The sequence below is a fragment of the Rhizophagus irregularis genome, chromosome 26 (assembly GCF_026210795.1).
Source record: "Rhizophagus irregularis chromosome 26, complete sequence".
NCBI classification, from domain to species: domain Eukaryota; kingdom Fungi; phylum Glomeromycota; class Glomeromycetes; order Glomerales; family Glomeraceae; genus Rhizophagus; species Rhizophagus irregularis.
In genome coordinates, this window is record NC_089454.1 from 3,237,554 (window position 1) to 3,253,578 (window position 16,025).

At 28.7% G+C, this 16,025-nt stretch overlaps 5 protein-coding genes across 5 annotated transcripts; 1 reads left to right on the forward strand and 4 right to left on the reverse strand.

The window, feature by feature from the left end:
* Positions 1-3,284: 3,284 nt before the first annotated feature.
* OCT59_017862 (uncharacterized protein) lies at positions 3,285-4,578 on the reverse strand (the record flags this gene model as incomplete). Its single annotated transcript, XM_066137771.1, has 4 exons — positions 3,285-3,287; positions 3,364-3,544; positions 3,615-3,822; positions 4,020-4,578. 4 exons carry the CDS (start codon positions 4,576-4,578, stop codon positions 3,285-3,287), a joined length of 951 nt encoding a protein of 316 aa, XP_066004315.1.
* Positions 4,579-5,293: 715 nt separating this feature from the next.
* OCT59_017863 (uncharacterized protein) lies at positions 5,294-5,676 on the reverse strand (the record flags this gene model as incomplete). Its single annotated transcript, XM_066137773.1, has 2 exons — positions 5,294-5,563; positions 5,653-5,676. The coding sequence occupies 2 exons, from the start codon at positions 5,674-5,676 to the stop codon at positions 5,294-5,296; spliced, it is 294 nt and encodes a 97-aa protein (XP_066004316.1).
* Positions 5,677-7,123: 1,447 nt separating this feature from the next.
* OCT59_017864 (uncharacterized protein) lies at positions 7,124-10,222 on the reverse strand (the record flags this gene model as incomplete). Its single annotated transcript, XM_066137774.1, has 7 exons — positions 7,124-7,176; positions 7,256-7,625; positions 7,711-8,504; positions 8,655-9,110; positions 9,178-9,267; positions 9,685-9,838; positions 9,998-10,222. The coding sequence occupies 7 exons, from the start codon at positions 10,220-10,222 to the stop codon at positions 7,124-7,126; spliced, it is 2,142 nt and encodes a 713-aa protein (XP_066004317.1).
* Positions 10,223-10,376: 154 nt separating this feature from the next.
* Positions 10,377-12,394, forward strand: OCT59_017865 (uncharacterized protein; the record flags this gene model as incomplete). The annotated part of the gene is made up of 5 exons (XM_066137775.1): positions 10,377-10,391; positions 10,882-10,942; positions 11,008-11,732; positions 11,800-12,029; positions 12,097-12,394. The coding sequence occupies 5 exons, from the start codon at positions 10,377-10,379 to the stop codon at positions 12,392-12,394; spliced, it is 1,329 nt and encodes a 442-aa protein (XP_066004318.1).
* A 2,613-nt stretch (positions 12,395-15,007) lies between these two features.
* Positions 15,008-15,331, reverse strand: OCT59_017866 (uncharacterized protein; the record flags this gene model as incomplete). The annotated part of the gene is made up of 1 exon (XM_025332416.2): positions 15,008-15,331. The coding sequence occupies one exon, from the start codon at positions 15,329-15,331 to the stop codon at positions 15,008-15,010; it is 324 nt and encodes a 107-aa protein (XP_025172158.2).
* Positions 15,332-16,025: the final 694 nt, after the last annotated feature.

Sequence of the window (16,025 nt, forward strand, 5' to 3'; positions counted from 1 at the left end):
AATTCACTTTGGTACAATAAATAGTAGGAGGTTGTTTAGTATTAGGCGTAAGTATATTTTGTTGTGTAAAAAATGATAAGGAAAAGGAGATAAGAGCAGTTTCTTCACAGATTCATATTTTTCAAATCTCCAGATATATAATTAATGCAGAGTATCAACAGAAATGATTGGAAGATATTCCAATAGTAGCGTAACATATTGTTAAATACCCTTCAAATGCTGAAACTGGAAGCTTTTTTTAGGTAATTCTTTCAGCTCCTCCAGTAGAATTTGTCAATTTTGTTTTCTTTAATTGTTTTGTTTTTTATCAAATAATTTTTAATGGTTGTTTTCTTAATTCTTAGATGGCTTAGTTCTATGGTATTTAGAATGTGAGTACAGTAGGAAGTTTTTTTTTAATTATTTATCTTATAGCAACGAAACATTTCTTAGATAATGGTATCTTCAGATATGTTGATTTTTGGTAAGGGTATTCGGAAGTTTTTAAAAGTTTCAAAACATTTTACTAATGTTACAATTTACTCTCTTTTTTAGCAAGTTTTTAAATCTTTGTGCGCGTTGGAATTGAGTGGGTATTTCTTTTTTTAGAATTTCTATTTTAACAAATATTTATTAATGTTTTGATTTTTTTCTTTTGTAGCTCTTATTATGGCATGTCTGGCCTCTTTGGATGCTGTCTCTTTAGATGTGGACTTTTGGTAACTTTTTTATCTTTTTTTTTTCACTTTTGATGAAATGAAACATTTATCAACATCCTTTCATTTTTCTTTCTTTTGTAGTTGCAGATTTTTAGAGGGTGATTTTATTATTTGTTTATTTTATATTTTTTAATAAACTTTTGCTAAATGTTCATTTGTTTCTTCTTTTTAGGCAACTGAACTGCTGGCTGAATTACTTTAGATGTGCAGGACCTCTTTGACGAACTGTCATTTGTAACATTTTGATTTTTTCTTTTTTAGCAGCTCTTTAGTTTCTTAGCTCAGGATTTTGGTTAGTCTCAAAATTTTTTATTAAATTTTTTTTATTTTTAGCAAACTTTACTAACAGTTTATTTATTTCTTTTTTTTAAACAGTTGTGCATACACTTAATTTATGGTAAGAATCTTCAGAATTTTTTTTAAAAAATTTTCTTTATTGAGCATTTTATTAAAATTTCAATTTTATTTATTTCATTTTTAGGCAATGGAACCTTGGATTTGTAGATTTTGGTAAGTATTGGAAGTTCCTTTGGTTTTATTTCTTTAACGAATTTCTTACTAATGTTTTGACTTTACTTTTTTTTTAAATGATCAAGCATCTTGTATTGTATAAATAGAAATAAAATTACTTATTGAAAATTTACACGTCCACAAACAAGCAAATATACTAATAAAAATAACCCACAGTGTATTGCAAAATATCATACAAGAAATCTAGACTAATTACTACTACTATTTATTATCCTACCCGCAACTTACAGTATTTAACAGTCTGAAGAAAATCGCAGAAGAATAAGTGTGACCTCCAAATGAGATGGAAAGGAAGTGACCAGGAGAGTTGCAAAAGGGAGATAAGATGTGAGAATGGCGAACATACAAAAAAGTACAGTAATAATTTTGTTTCCTTATCATTGAGAGGGTCGTACAGAAAGGAGAATCAGAAGTCACATGATTTGACTTGGAAATTTCCTTGCGAATAAATCACAATGATCCAAATCAAAAATTGTGCAGTGAAGGCATTATAATAGTTTTGTTTTTATTATAATTTCAATGTAAAATGTATAATTGTAATATTTTAGTGTATTTTTAATATATAATAAATTGTATTACTTGCAATATATTATAATGATATTTTTGATATATAATAAAAATATAAATATCACATTTTTTTCATAAATTTTGACATATTTTTGATATATAGTAAACATATTTTAAACATATTTTAATCATGTGTTTTTTAACATATGTTCAACATATTGCCGTTATCGAGTTACAACAGAGTTAACAGAAATGTACACGCAATATGTCAATCATATTTTAAAAATATTTTTACCATATTTTTCAAAATCAATAGGTTTCTGCAAAGTGGCTCATCTTTTAGTGATTGCCGTTGAAAAATTGTATTAACTAAACCAATTGTGGGTTGTAGGCTTTGCTTCAACTCTTTCTTTAATCTTGGTTCCTTTATTGCAGCTTCACATATTGCTTCCATAGTATTACATCCTTCAATTAAATGTTCAAATTCCTGTCCCATTTCTTGACGCATCAATCCTACTGATTGTAAACCCAGATTCAAAATGGACATAATTCTTTCTACAGGATTCTTCCAGGAATGTCCAGGAGGAGTTCTAACTGCTACAAAATAGTCTAAATCTAAAGCTAAAAATAGACATATCCATGAAAGTTGAACTCGAAGAAATCTTAATTGATGGTCACTGCCACCATCTGTATAAACTAACAAGTAGTGATGTCCTTGTTGTGAATTTATAAGAATATCATATAATTCAGCATGACGCATAGGTGTACTTGATTCAAAAATAGGATCTTTTAACCCAATATTAACTTGCCCACGATAAAATGAACCTTCCATATCAGATGGAATATCACATAACATTGTAACACTAGGAATAAGACCAGTTTTCGTAAAATCATGATCTGCTACCACAAAACTTTCCTCTTGAGAAACCAAGACAGATCTACCTCTATCCACTGCAGCCACAGGAAATCCTGGCTCCCCAACTTTACAACGATGTTTATCATCAAGAAATACCAACCAGCTAAAGCCTGAAAGTATAACAGCCAGTTCTTTAAGATATCTAAATAATGCATCTTCATGCTCAATTCGTAGTTGGCGAATTTGCACCATAAATTTTACTTGTAAGCGGCCTGTATATTGGAGGCTTGTATTATTTTGGGGGTTTTTTGGCCAGAATTGAAGATGAATCCATTGTTTATGAGGTATTGGTGTATCATCTGGACAAATTGCAGCTACTTGAATACGTAAATCTTTAACTGAAATTGCTTTTGCTAAATGAACAATTGTATCATGACGTCATTCATCAACAGCTAATAGAGAATCCACTGAGTTTTTTACTGCACCAACTAAAAATTTTTGACAATATTCCCAAAAAACATTATATTTTTCTGGTCGACCAAGGTTTAATTCACGTAAATCAATTACAATGTTTGGATCACCCAAATGTAATGCTCTTACTACACGTGCATCAATCTCTGCTTTATTTTCACAATTAGCTGCAGTGCTATCCTGTGTAAGTGTCTTGTAGATATTTCGAAGGATTGATTTTTTTACTGTATTTGCGCCAAAAAGGGTTTCAGCAGAATTAATAAATGCATATTTTTGTTTCCTGGAAAGATATTGTGGTACCAATTCTTCAAGACCGGAAGTAAGCTTTTGTGATTCATTCATTCTTTCTGATTCTGATACACATATATTAACTTTCCATACCCAAGTAACATTGAATGAATTATTGCCAGAATTGAAAGAATAATGACCAACTTTAAAAGGAAATGCTTTTTCAAAACCATTAAGATAAACATATCGTTTGCTACAAAATTAATTGTATATTAATTTTTATTGAAAATTTCTATTAACTATTTAGTAAATCAATTACTTACGTAGGATTGTCTAAACAATATGGTGATATATCTAATGGAACCCAATCTTCCAATTTTTGTAAAGCATCAACCAATGGTTCATATTTTTTTATAATATCTCCTGAGCGAAATTTATTAGCATTATAAATTGTAGTTGTTCCAGAATCTGCAATAGAGCGGACTGGCTTATCCAAAGCATGATTTTCGTTCATAACCCTTGCCTGATTATCTAAATACAATACGTATGATATTAAAGAATCTAAAAACTCAATGAATGTTTTTTTAAACCAATTAAATGAGGATTTGTTAAACCATTTTGCTTCTTTATAAGTTATTAAATTACTTATATGCCCATTTAATACTTTTTTTTCAAAATCAGGTCTTTTTTTTTGTATTTTGCTGGATTAGCATGTTCAAAAAAAATACTCGGTGATGTGGGAATGCTATATCCTCGATCTTTAAATTTTTTAACACCACACATATCAATATACCAAATTGCTTCCGTTATATGTTTAATGAATTCACGTCCAAGACTTTCAGCAGTATCCTTTCCAACCCATCCTGCATTATTTTCTTGAAGATAATTAACAAAATTAAATTTCATACACTCTTTTTCATTACCATTCTCCTTCATATTTGGTAAATAAAGCTGACTTGATTCTTGTAACAAAATATTAAAAGCATTTTTTCCAGCTGACGGTTGTATAGTAGGTATATCTTGCAACCGTAGTTCAATACATTCACCAAAACTCTTGGTAGCATCAGCAATTGGACAATTTAAAGCTACTCCATTAGAGATGTCACGAATATTGTCTCCCAAAAAAACTTTAACTTCCAACTCTTGATTTTCTTCAGATAAAACGCCTAAAGGTAAATCATTGTAGAATTGTTCAATTGTACGTTTATCTGTAACACTAAATGGATGGATCATCCATCCATATATTTGTTTTTGACCTTTTTTTATAGAAATGTTGATTACGCCCATTTTTTAAAAAAAACTGCGGAACTTGCGGAACCTGTGAAAACTGCAGTTTTTTATATATTTTTGGACCGTTAATACCACGTTCATCTATGTATTAAAATGGAATGATCATAGAACATCTGATATCTTTTATAAGTATTTTGTACGCCCATTTTTATTGACAAAAAATTATTAATAACATGTTTTGGACCAATAAAATTGCATAAAAAAAACTATAAATTATAAAAAAAACCAACCTCCCGGGTCAAGTCATTTGATTTAAAAAATGAGAAACATAAAATTTAATTTGTCCGGCCAAATATAGTGAATTTTATTAAATACTGCATTTTACAATGATTGTTTTATTACAAAAATATAAATTTTTATTATTTGCGTTTTTATTAGTCATTTCTATTACAATGTATTATTACAATGAAAATTGCTGTTACAATTATTACAATAATTAAATAAAATTTGATTTATTATATAAAATAATAAGCTTCGTTGAATATTATCTAATAATTCGATAAAACGTCTTTAATTAATTTTTTCGCCTAATCTCCTACTTTAGCCACCAATTTATTAATACTTTTATTACAATTCAAAGTTATTCCGAAACTATTTATTGACGATAAGTTGACAAAATTTTTACGAATCATAAAAATTTCGCAAAGATAACATGCCGTCACGTGATTGATGTGAATTTAGATCGATCTTGTGATGGCTAGGTCGCAAATCATCAAGTTTCTGCAAAGTTTCCACTGTGAAAATCTTTATGAAAATATCCTAATTCATGTAACGTTTTAAGGCCATGTGTTATCCAATGTAAATAAAGTAATTTATCTTTCCACAAAGTATTATTGAAATTGTGTAAAAGAATGCTTCTCAAATTTCCTTTATCTGCATATTCTGAAATTATTATAAGTTCTTCAGTTTCTGGATCTTTAGTCATTCCATAAAAACTTAGACATCCATCGTTTATTTGACATAAATCCCAAAGTATTTTAATCTATTATTTGTATTTAAATTAATGGAAAAAATTTTTCAATTATTATTAAAGAGGTTAATTAAAATATGTAAAATTAATACAAAACTTACCTCATTTAAATATTCAGCTGACATATTCTCTGATCCATTTAACCTTTTCAATGCAACTTTGGTAGATTCAGATTTACGGGTTTTCCATCCTTTATTGTATATTATTTTTGGACCATCAATCCACTTCACCAATTTGGTTTATATCTTTAAATTTATCAAATCTTTGCAGAAACTTATAAATTTAAGAAATATGACAACAACATTTTTAAAATATATTGAACATATGATATTTGCATTTCTGTTATCTCTCTTTTAACTATATGCTTACAATATGACAACAATATGACTTAGTTTATATAGCAATCATATAACAAAAATATGACAACAATATGACTTAGTTTATATAGCAATCATATAACGAAAATATGACAACAATATGACTTAGTTTATATAGCAATCATATAACGAAAATATGACAACAATATGATTTAGTTTATATAGCAATCATATAACGAAAATATGACAACAATATGATTTAGTTTATATAGCAATCATATAACGAAAATGTGACAACAATATGATTTAGTTTATATAGCAATCATATAACGCAAATGTGACAACAATATGTCTTGGTTTATATAGCAATCATATAACGAAAATGTGACAACAATATATAAAATAATGTAATAGTAATATAAATAACTATAATACGTTGAAAATATCTCAAAATCTCAAAATGATTCATTTTTTCAAAAAAAAAAACAAGATCACTTGATTTTACCGTAATTTTCGGTAAATAAAGACCAAGAATAAATTACTCTTGACCAAATTTCTTGGGTATGGAATTAAAAATGTCGTTAAAAGCTTGTAAACCATCAATCAATCGGCAACTTCAGTTTTTGATGAATAACTGAATAAAGTAATATAATAAAATATGTTTATGTTAGTAATATAATAACGCCATAAATAAACTATATTTCTACCTATACTGCATTATAATAATATCTGTTTAAAATATAACTTCGATTTTCTTCATCATGCTCAGTATTACATGTATTCCCACAATTGTGTATAAAGAATACACATGGATTGCGATCAATAAACGTAATTGGAAAAATTTGAAACCACCGTGATTCTTCAGGTTTCTGAATATTATAAAATGGGCATTCTAATACAGAATCCATAATGTTTGTTGCCTGAAACCAATCAAAGAAAAAAAATGCATAGTATTGGCCGTTGTTTGCTTGATACCGAAAAATTGATTTCACTTTGGCATATGCGATACCTTCGGATTCTTCAGGTAGCTCCACAATATCACCAATATGAATTTTCAATCGGATAGGGTCTTGACCATCTTTAAGGACGGTATAGGAAATAGAATTATAAAATTCTAACTTCCTATTTAGTATTGCTTCTTTTGAATTGAAGTGTTCCCTATATGATACAGAAATATCTTGAAAAAATGGATGCTTATAATCCAACTTCTTTGATAGTTTTCTGTCATTAACTTTTTTGGCACTCCATCGACTATTTAATGAAATATCAATAAAATTGCTATTATGGAGCATATGGTAATATTATCGTCTGTAAATAATATTAAATTAGCATGTATAAAATGTACTTCATTACTTCCAATAATGGCTAATAAAATTTACTTAGTTACCATCCTGTTTGTCTTCGAATTCTTGACTATTTATAGTATTAAAATTTTCTGTAGCATACCAAGCAGTTAATATCGTGTAAATATTTGGATCTGCAATAAGTTTAGGTAATGCATTTGGTCTTGTATTAAAACGAGGATCTGTCCAACCATCAATGAGATGCCGTAATACCTGAATTGTATTATACCGTCGTGTAAGGTCAAGTTCGATTTCTTTACAGTTCATATGTGGTACCATTGTTTTAAATATACGATGTACCATCTCTTTTACACCAACAGCAGTATTTACGAGTGTTGCAAAATTACGAGCATGCTGTAAACGGTGCATATTTACATGCAAATTAGGCAGATTGGTGAAGGTATCTGGGAATATCTAAGAACAAATAATGAGTTTGTTATATTAGTGGTATATTCAATAACATTTAATGAAACCATTTGGTTGCATATATAATACTTACTTGTATTAGTATCTCTCGTTCTTTTTTTAGTGTTTCTTGCAATTCTTGATAAGTATTTTCCGTCATAGTGGTTGAAAATGCAAGTTTTAGTGCTTTTGCTTCAATAGCCCAACATGCACATAATTTTGATGCAACTAAATTTCGTCTTATTCCAGAATTTTTATGCCAGTTATTCAAAGCATCTGTCTTTATATGACGAGATTCTAAAAAGCGCTGGAGTATAAACGGCATTAGCATTGCAAGCCTTAACACATCGGAAAACATGAAACTTTGACGATGTCGCAATGGATTAGGCATTCTACTCCAGTGGGAGGGTTTTTCAATACGTTTCCAATACTCTAAAAAATCATTTTCACCATTTGTATTAAAAATGTTAAATGTTACTTCTAATAGAGTACGTGCCTTTCCAGCCATAGAATGGTACGCATCTTGTGGTGTTTGGAGGTGTTGATTCCATTTCAAATCATTGAGAGGACCTGGTTTTATTAATCCATATTTGGTAGCTAGTCGATCCTGATCCATTCTTAAATGTTGACTTTCAATCTCTGCAATTCGTTCATTTGTTTGCTGTTGAAAACGAGCATTCTTAATGTAATTATAGTTTGGATCAGTATATTGGTCATTTGAAACATTACATGTTCGACACCCATGATTAGCTCCATGTCGTTTTACAGCTGCTAAATCATTGCCTTGTGGCAAGTCAGCAGTAACACATCCAATACCACCTATTACCCATGCATCACCATATAAAGTTTGCATTACACGACCATTTTCTAAGGACTTTATGTCTTGAACTATGGGTTTTATAAAATCGTTAAAATTTGCTCCAAATGGAACAAATCCTATTAAAAAATGATTCTTTAATTGTTTTCGAAGAGTTGATGGCATGTTTCCAATTTGTAAGTAAACACCACCTAAGGAATGGTACACATTTCTGTAAGTACCAAAATCATCAACATATATATCAAGAAATACCTTTAAGATGGGCAGGTTCTGTTGTGACTGCATAATTGTAATATTTTCATAAGGTAATCGATGTCTTGATGCTATATCACGATATTTCCACCTGCTATCAAAACTATATACAATTTCTTTAATATAAAAATCGTATTCATCAGGTTCTGGCATGTCACATAACCAAACAACGATGTGTTGTACTACATTTGATGGGTTTACCAATTTTGCTTCTCCTTCAACTAACCATAACTCCATATTGTTTCCACGAGTGTGTCGATTATCATTAGGACGACAATTAGGAAGCTTTTCATGTTTAAGTAGCATATCAACCTTTAGTTTAAGTGTATTATTATCCATTTCATCATTCACTACACTACGTACTCGACACATAAATGTGGATGATTGCTCACGAAATATTAAAAATTCGCCTGCTTTATAAAATTCTAGATAAAAAATTATGTTATTTATCTGATTAATCTTACTACTATAAAGAATGAAAATATTACAAACCTTCATTTGTAGTTCTAATCTTGTTTTCTCCAAATAATAATAAATCCTGCCAGAGTTCACCATGCCAGAATTCTCGTTTTTCATTTGCAACTATTCCGGGACCAAAATACATCTTTGGCATGATTAATGGATTTTTTAAAATACGCTCCAGATGCGTAAGTGGAGAAATTGTAAATGCTTTTTTTGTAGATGCATATGTGGATGGTGTCCGCTGCATGCTGAGAGGTACATCATGTTTGCGAACTTTGACTAGAGGTAGCCTATCTCTCCATTTTCGTATCTGACGAATATTTTTAGTGATATCCTCCTTTCGATACTCAGGATGTGTGAGAATCTTGGCAAGATCCTCATACGCAGATGTTGCTACATAAAATCAGTAAGTTTATACCAATATACATAATAAAGCATTCAGTCAATATTACTTACAAATCATATGTTTAGTAATCCAAATAAAAATCATTGTTGATGTAAAATTTGGAAAATATGGACCGTATTCACTATCAAAACCTTCGAAATTAGAAGATTCTTCTTCCAGCACATCACTATTATTCATTGAATCATCTTCTTCATCTTCTTCTACAATATCAAGTAATGACCTATGTGAATCATCAATATTTTTCATTAAAATTTCTTCTGTAGTATCAGTAGCCAGTGTCAATGTCTGAAGGTTGGTAGTTATCATTAATGTCCATATTATGTTCAGGAAGCTGCTGCTTGAACTCCTTGAAATAATTTATAAAAAATTGTATGTTAAATACTCATATTTAATATTTCTTTCATGAAGTACATAGCACTATAATCTCAGAACATATATACTAACCTCATTTGTCATTTCTGATGAGCTTTCAGCCTCACCAGTGTTTCCTCTGAAATTGGAAATATATTCTGTATCATTGTATTCTGGAATGTCATCTGTATTGTCATGTCCTGAAATGTTATCAGATATAAAAGATTCGTCTTCTTCAGTAGCTCTTAGTTTTCTAGTAGCTCTAACACGTAGTTTTGGTGTTGGTACATATAGACGACTATTTTTTGAACGTTTCATTTTAGAATTTTTTTTTTTCAAATTGCAGAGATATTCTTATTATTATTTTTGTTTATCAAAGAAACATGAAGAATTTTTTTTTATATTTTATATGATATTAACAATCAATATATAAGAACAATAAAAGTATAAAACTAAAAATTCAAAAAAAGCAATGACTGACAAAAGAGTATTAAATAGTTTAAAATAAACTATACTATATAATAAACTATACAAAAGTGTAAACATAAGTATTAAATAAAAATAAACTATAAAAGTATAAAATAAACTATATGAAAGTATTAAATAAACTATACAAAAGTATTCTCAAAATAATATAAAATAACTATTTAAAATGATCAAATAGACTATGAAATTATAAAGTTTATAAAAAATTTACTAAGTTTAAAAAAAAAGAATTAATTATTTGCTTGCGTAATTAATTAAAAAAAAAAGAATTAATTATTTGCTTACATAATCAATCAATTATTTGCTTGTGTAATCATTTAATTTAAAAAAAAATAATAATTATTTGCTTGCGTAATCATTTTATTTAGATATATATAAACCATATTTCTTATCATACTTAAAGCCACTTTGATTATAAAAACATTTGCAATAATATAATATATTCGTTTGATATTACATTAATACACTTAATAATTTTTTAATAAACATAGTCAATTTTTCAAATTAAATATTTGATAATATTTCAATACTATGCCTCCGAAAAAAAATTTGGTAAGCAATAAATTAATACAGTATTATCTTTATTTACTATATTTGCATTAACAAACATTTATTAGTCTTAGTGGTACCTAAAGAGTTAGAAACTCCCTCTAATAATTATGATGACTCAAACAAACTTAGCACAAGAGGTCCCACCAAACGTGGTCGAAAAAAGAAGGCGCCTGGTAACTCTGCCAGAACAAAGACATCTAATCATCAGCAAAATAATAAAAATAACGAAATTCCTTCTGATGATGATCCAGAAATAACAGAAATAGATATACCTGCTGTAAAAAAGATAAAAAAGTCAAATCAAAATAAACAGCAAATTGATATTACTAGTACTAATATTAGAGATTCTGAATCAGTAGAAACAGCTAGTTCAGATGACATATCTACCAACTTATCTTGTGTTAATCAAAATGAGCAGCAAGCAGATATTAATAGTACTAATACTGTTATATCGAACCAAAAGCAGTTCAATATTGATAAAAATAATATGAAAAGCAGTGATGAAAATTTCTCTGTAACAGGCCAAACATGCAGTGACAATGAAGATGAGACAAATATACCATTAAGTGGACAGCAGCCAAAATTTCCATCGCAATTTCATAATATGACTAACGAATTTGAAATCGCCTTGTGGTTGGCTTATCATCAAAGAATTTTAAACTTGGCTATAAGCATCCGAAATGGAATGTCAACTAAAGTTAATGAAGAAGAATGTGAAACGTCTTTAACATCAAATTTATCTCTTGAAGCTGTATTACAATCAGGATCGTCACTTCCAGAAATTGATCAGGTGAAATTTCATTATATCTAATTACAAAATTAATTATTACTATACTCATATTTATTTCAATTTTTAGTATATTAAGTTCCAGTTACAGGAAGAGTGCAAGGCACTTTTTCTTCGTACAAGGAACAATACAGTAGCACTATATGAGGAACTTGTTGTACGTGTCTGTAAAATTATCAAAACTGATCCAAGGTTAGGAACCTTGGTTAAAGATGTAGGTTCATGGTTTAATACATATCGCTACAAATTCCATGTTGCCATTGTAAAACTTGCAAATGAATTTAAAACAACACATAAAAGGTTAGTACTTACAATATTATTTAACTTTTTAAAATCAAATTAATTAATAATTAATATTAATAAATAGGGCAGTAGAACCATATAATGAATTAGATGAATTTATCACTGAGGATGTATGGCGACAATTATTTCAGATGCATTTAAGAGCGACAGATCAACAAAAACTAAGAAAAGATTCTGAAATTATTACAAATCTTGGTATTTTTGTACGTCATGTTGTTAAAGCCATACTTATTGCCCAGAGAGATAAAGAAGATACGCAGGCTGTAGTTAAAAAATGTGATGAAAACACCATTGACCTGCCAATACCAACCAAGCTTGGAATCGTAAAGGTGCTACCAGTGCGAGATCTATTAGACTATTAGAATAATGAAATTTAATGATTAAATGCATAACAAAGATTGTGGTAATATTTTTAAATTGTTGTAAACATATATCTACAAGATTTATTATTTTATTTTGCTTCATTTGCATAATTTTATTAAATTATTGCTTGTAAATATTAAAATATTTTTATTATATATCAAAAAATAAAAATTGGTGTGTAATCGTTACGTTTAGATTAACCTGTATAAATTGCTGATCTGTATTCTTTATAGCTAAGACCCCTTTGATCAGCAAGTCATATTGTTATATCTAATCCAATTCCGGTTAATGAAATTTTAATCGGATTATTAGTATTTTTTTTCATTTTTTTTTCCTTGAATCGATCCTTTGCTTTCGGTTCTTTCTCTTTTTTTAAGTTTCCTCTTTTCTCTTCCAAACCTTTTTCCTTTTCTTTTCCTTTTCTTTTCCCTTTTTTTTAAAAAACCTTCATTTTTTTTTCCTCTTTTTCGGTTTGGTTTTTTTTTCCAATCTGAGAATTTTATTGGTTGTTTTTCCCAAACTGAAAAATTTTTTTTTATTGGTCTTTTAAGACCGATTTTTTTTATATTATTATTTTTTTCAGTCTTTTTTTTAGACCGTATTATTAATTTTTTTTTCAGTCTTTTTAGACCAGATTATTCTTTTTTTTTCGGAATTTTTTTCAGTACTTATTTTTTTTACGGATTCCCTTTTTTCTTTCCTTATCCTTTTTCTTTTCCCCTAAATTTTATTTTTCGCTTTTTTTTCAATTTTCTTCATTGTTATTTTTTTTTTCCCAAACCACATTCTTAAACCATTTAGATTTGGTTCGGTGATCGGATTGACGCTGTGGTACTACGGTAATTGCCTTTTTTCCCGATTCTTCTTATTATTATTAGTAATAATATTTTCCCTAATTATTTTATAAATAGACTGACATATAATTTACTTATTTATTTTTTGTAACAATAGATCGGTTTAGTAAATTCTATGGGAATTTTTTTTTTCATAGCAATAGATTGTTATAATTGATTTTTGGGGGATTGTGAGATATTTTTTTGGAAGGATTGCTAACCGTCGCCTGGGCGATCACCGCCTGGGTTTTTTTTCAAATATGTCACATGATGTACAAATTTATTAGTCAGCTGATGGCTGATTTTTTAACTTAGTTATTTTGATCGGTTAAACTTAAAATTTTATTGCAAAGATATTTTTTTTAAAAAAAATTTTTGCATATTTATTTAAAATAATCTTATTTAATGAAATTTTATTTGCAAATATTAAAATTTAAGCCACACATTTACGATTTTAAAGAAAAAAATCACCATATTTAAACAATAACAATAAATAAAAGATAAATAAATTACAATGACCAAGGAGAAAGATGATGAAATAACAATGGAGTAATGGAAAGTAATAGAAGATGAAAAAAAGAGTAATAAGAAGTGATAGGAAACAAAAAGGAGAAATAAGACATGATGAGCGATGAAAAGTAGTGATGGGAGACAAAAGGAAGTGATGGGAGACGAAGAGGAGTGATGGGAGACTAAAAGAAGTGATGGGAGACGAAGAGGAGTGATGGGAGATGAAAGGGAGTGATGAGAGACATAAAGAAGTGATGAGAAGATGATGAGGAGTGATGAGAGACGAAAAGGAGCGATAGGAGACATAAAGAAGTGATGAGAAGATGAAGAGGAGTGATGAGAGACGAAAAAGAGCGATGGGAGACGTAAAGAAGTGATAAGAAGATGAAGAGGAGTGATGGGAGACGAAAAGAAGCGAAAAGGAGTGATGGGAGACGAAAAGGAGTGATAGGATACGAAAAGAAGCGAAAAAGAGTGATGGGAGACGAAAAGGAGTGATAGGATACGAAAAGGAGCGATAGGAGACATAAAGAAGTGATAAGAAGATGAAGAGGAGTGATGGGAGACGAAAAGAAGCAAAAAGGAGTGATGGGATACATAAAGGAGCGATGGGAGACGAAAAGAAGCGAAAAGGAGTGATGGGAGACGAAAAGGAGTGATAGGATACGAAAAGGAGCGATAGGAGACATAAAGAAGTGATAAGAAGATGAAGAGGAGTGATGGGATACGAAAAGGAGCGATGGGAGACGTAAAGAAGTGATGAGAAGATGAAGAGGAGTGATGGGAGACGTGTGTTATCATTACTTCTCTTTATTACTCTCTTACTTGATGAGCAAGTATCATTCCCGCCACAACGTGACGGGTTACACCTAGTAATTATAAAATATTATTATTATATATCGAAAATATGACTGTTATCTAATGGCGTAAATCAAGAAAATTACGAACATGTTTTATACATCTGTTGATCATCTCATAATTATATAACGTGTATTAAAATATTATTATTATATATTGAAAATATGTCTGTTATCTAATAGCATAATCAGGGAAATTACGAACATATTTTATACATCTGTTGATTATTTCATAATTATATAACTTGTATTAAAATATTTTTATTATATATCAAAAATATGACTATTATCTAATAGCGTAAATCAAGGAAATTACGAACATGTTTTATACATCTGTTGATCATCTCATAATTATATAACATGTACTAAAATATTTTTATTATATATCGAAAATATGACTGCTATCTAACAATTATATGTTTATCATATTTATGAAAATTGAAGGTTTCTGCAAAGATGGTACCCATTCAGGAAAGTTACGATTCTCATTTCTCGCATCATAAATTGTATCTTTGATAAGTTTATCAATTTCATTATTTCCACTAGACCATCCTTCAATATTCATAAATGGATCACATTCTTTACACCATATTGACCATAATTCTTTGGTAAATGATTTATTGCAATAAGGACAATTTTTATGATCAATATTCATTGAATTAGAATCTTTGTCAAGGATGTTTAAATTATTGAATTCAGATTCTATTGGAACTTGGGCTTCGTTTCCTTTATTCATCTTTTATGTTGCTATATTTCAAAGTAGAAATTTCTGAGTAGAAATAAATTGTTGATATTGGCGCTATTTGCGTTACTATATAATATATTTTTCAATGAGGATAAAAAAGGAAAAAAGAAATGAAATTCCAAATTAGAATCTAAATTTCGTATCACAGTAATGCAGCAATAGATTTCTTGCTGCGCTAACAATGATATCATAGATATCATATAGCAGATCGGCAGTCACGCTCTCTTTAGGAATTTATAAATTTATACTAGAATTTATTTATCGTGGAAGCCGCAACTTCGATTTTATGTTAGGCAAATTTATTTAATTATTAATTATCACTAATAAAATTGATAAAGAAAAATAGTGATCATATATAAGAAATTTTTTTACTTAATATAATTGAATTATTATTATATTCAATTAGAAAAACGAAAATAAAAATCATTATAAGTTTATCGTAATATTTGAAATTTTATACCATAAATATAAAAAAAAATCTCTGCCGTAATAAATATAGAATTTACAAAAATTATAAAGAAAATAGAATATTAATTATTTTGAAAATTACACAATAAGAGAATATTTTCGTAATCCAATCAAATAACTCTAAAAAATAAAAACGGATGGATAAGTTTACATGAGGATAAATACACAACAAAAAAAAAATTTAAAGAAGTGATAATATTTCAAAAAAGGAAATGAA